This window comes from Aplysia californica, unplaced genomic scaffold, assembly GCF_000002075.1.
Source record: "Aplysia californica isolate F4 #8 unplaced genomic scaffold, AplCal3.0 scaffold00184, whole genome shotgun sequence".
Lineage (NCBI taxonomy): Eukaryota > Metazoa > Mollusca > Gastropoda > Aplysiida > Aplysiidae > Aplysia > Aplysia californica.
In genome coordinates this window covers 1,045,818-1,046,949 of record NW_004797454.1, presented here as the reverse complement: position 1 = coordinate 1,046,949, position 1,132 = coordinate 1,045,818, and the positions used below count along the sequence as shown (strand labels likewise).

Below are 1,132 nucleotides of genomic sequence, written 5' to 3'. Positions count from 1 at the left end.
ATCATCATCATCACTACCACCACCACCATCATCATCATCATCATCATCATCATCATCATCATCATCATCATCGTCATCATCATCGGATCAGGTGAAAGCCACAAACAAACACGATTCACCTTTTCTTACCACAGACTAGGCTCTCAGTATTATCCAATGACTCCTCACATTTATGTACATCATTCTATGTGACCTTTCTCCAGATTCCACGTGGCCTTCCCCTTGATTCCGTACCCTATGGATTCCAATCCAACATTGTCCTTGCTATGCAGCTGCCTGACTTCCTGAGACTCTGTCCAATCCGTCGCCACTGTCGTCTTCTCACTTCACACCAGATTGGACTCTGTCTTGTTCTTCTTTATCATATTTTGGTAACAATTCGCTACCTTAGAATTACAAAGTTCTATCTATCTGACATTTTGAGCCGTTTTTGAGTTACTAAGACCATGAGGTCAGAAACAAAATTATGTTCTATCAAAATCGTAAGATTATTCGGAGTCGTTATCAAGATATTAAAAGAAATGCAGTCGAAAAAGCTTAACATGCTGTGAAACTCAATATTTTTACGTAAAATTTCTCAATATTAGATACTAAGACAGAACTTTGTAACTTTAAGGTTGCGAATTGTTCACGAATAGTGCAGCATCCATTTTTGTCCCCAGGGACGTGGGTGACTGGCGGGTGCTCTGGCGTGATTTGCTCTTTCTTTCCTGTCACACATGATCTTACGTACTTATCTGTCCTCCTTCCTTTTTATGCTTATTACGCTTCACACTTATTGGACCTAATTGTGTTTCAAGTGCCGTAAAACTCTTACTAAAACAAAAATATCCCCAGGAGTGTGGCAGGTACATTTGATGCTATTTGGGACAGGGCCTCGCTTGTGGCGCTCAACAGAAACGACGTGCCCAAGTAAGTAGTATTTTTATGAGTATAGTGCGCGTCTCTGAACACGAAACTTTTCCAACGATATGAAGAGTTACAGAAACTGACATATGAAAAATAAAATTAGAAAGAATAATAAGGTCAAGAAGCTAGCCTAGGAAGATGAAAAGTGGAAAGTTATTGTCATTAGCTTAAACCCTGATCCTGGGAGCGAAAGACAAATATATGGTGATGATGGTAATAATAA

At 39.5% G+C, this 1,132-nt stretch overlaps 1 protein-coding gene across 1 annotated transcript in view; it reads left to right on the top strand.

The window, feature by feature from the left end:
- Positions 1-1,132, top strand: part of LOC101852021 (thiopurine S-methyltransferase) — an 8,829-nt gene that overhangs the window by 4,900 nt on the left and 2,797 nt on the right. The window contains exon 5 of the mRNA XM_005098485.2: positions 838-912. Coding sequence (XP_005098542.1) covers positions 838-912 — 75 coding nt within the window. The remainder of the gene's footprint in view (positions 1-837; positions 913-1,132) is intronic.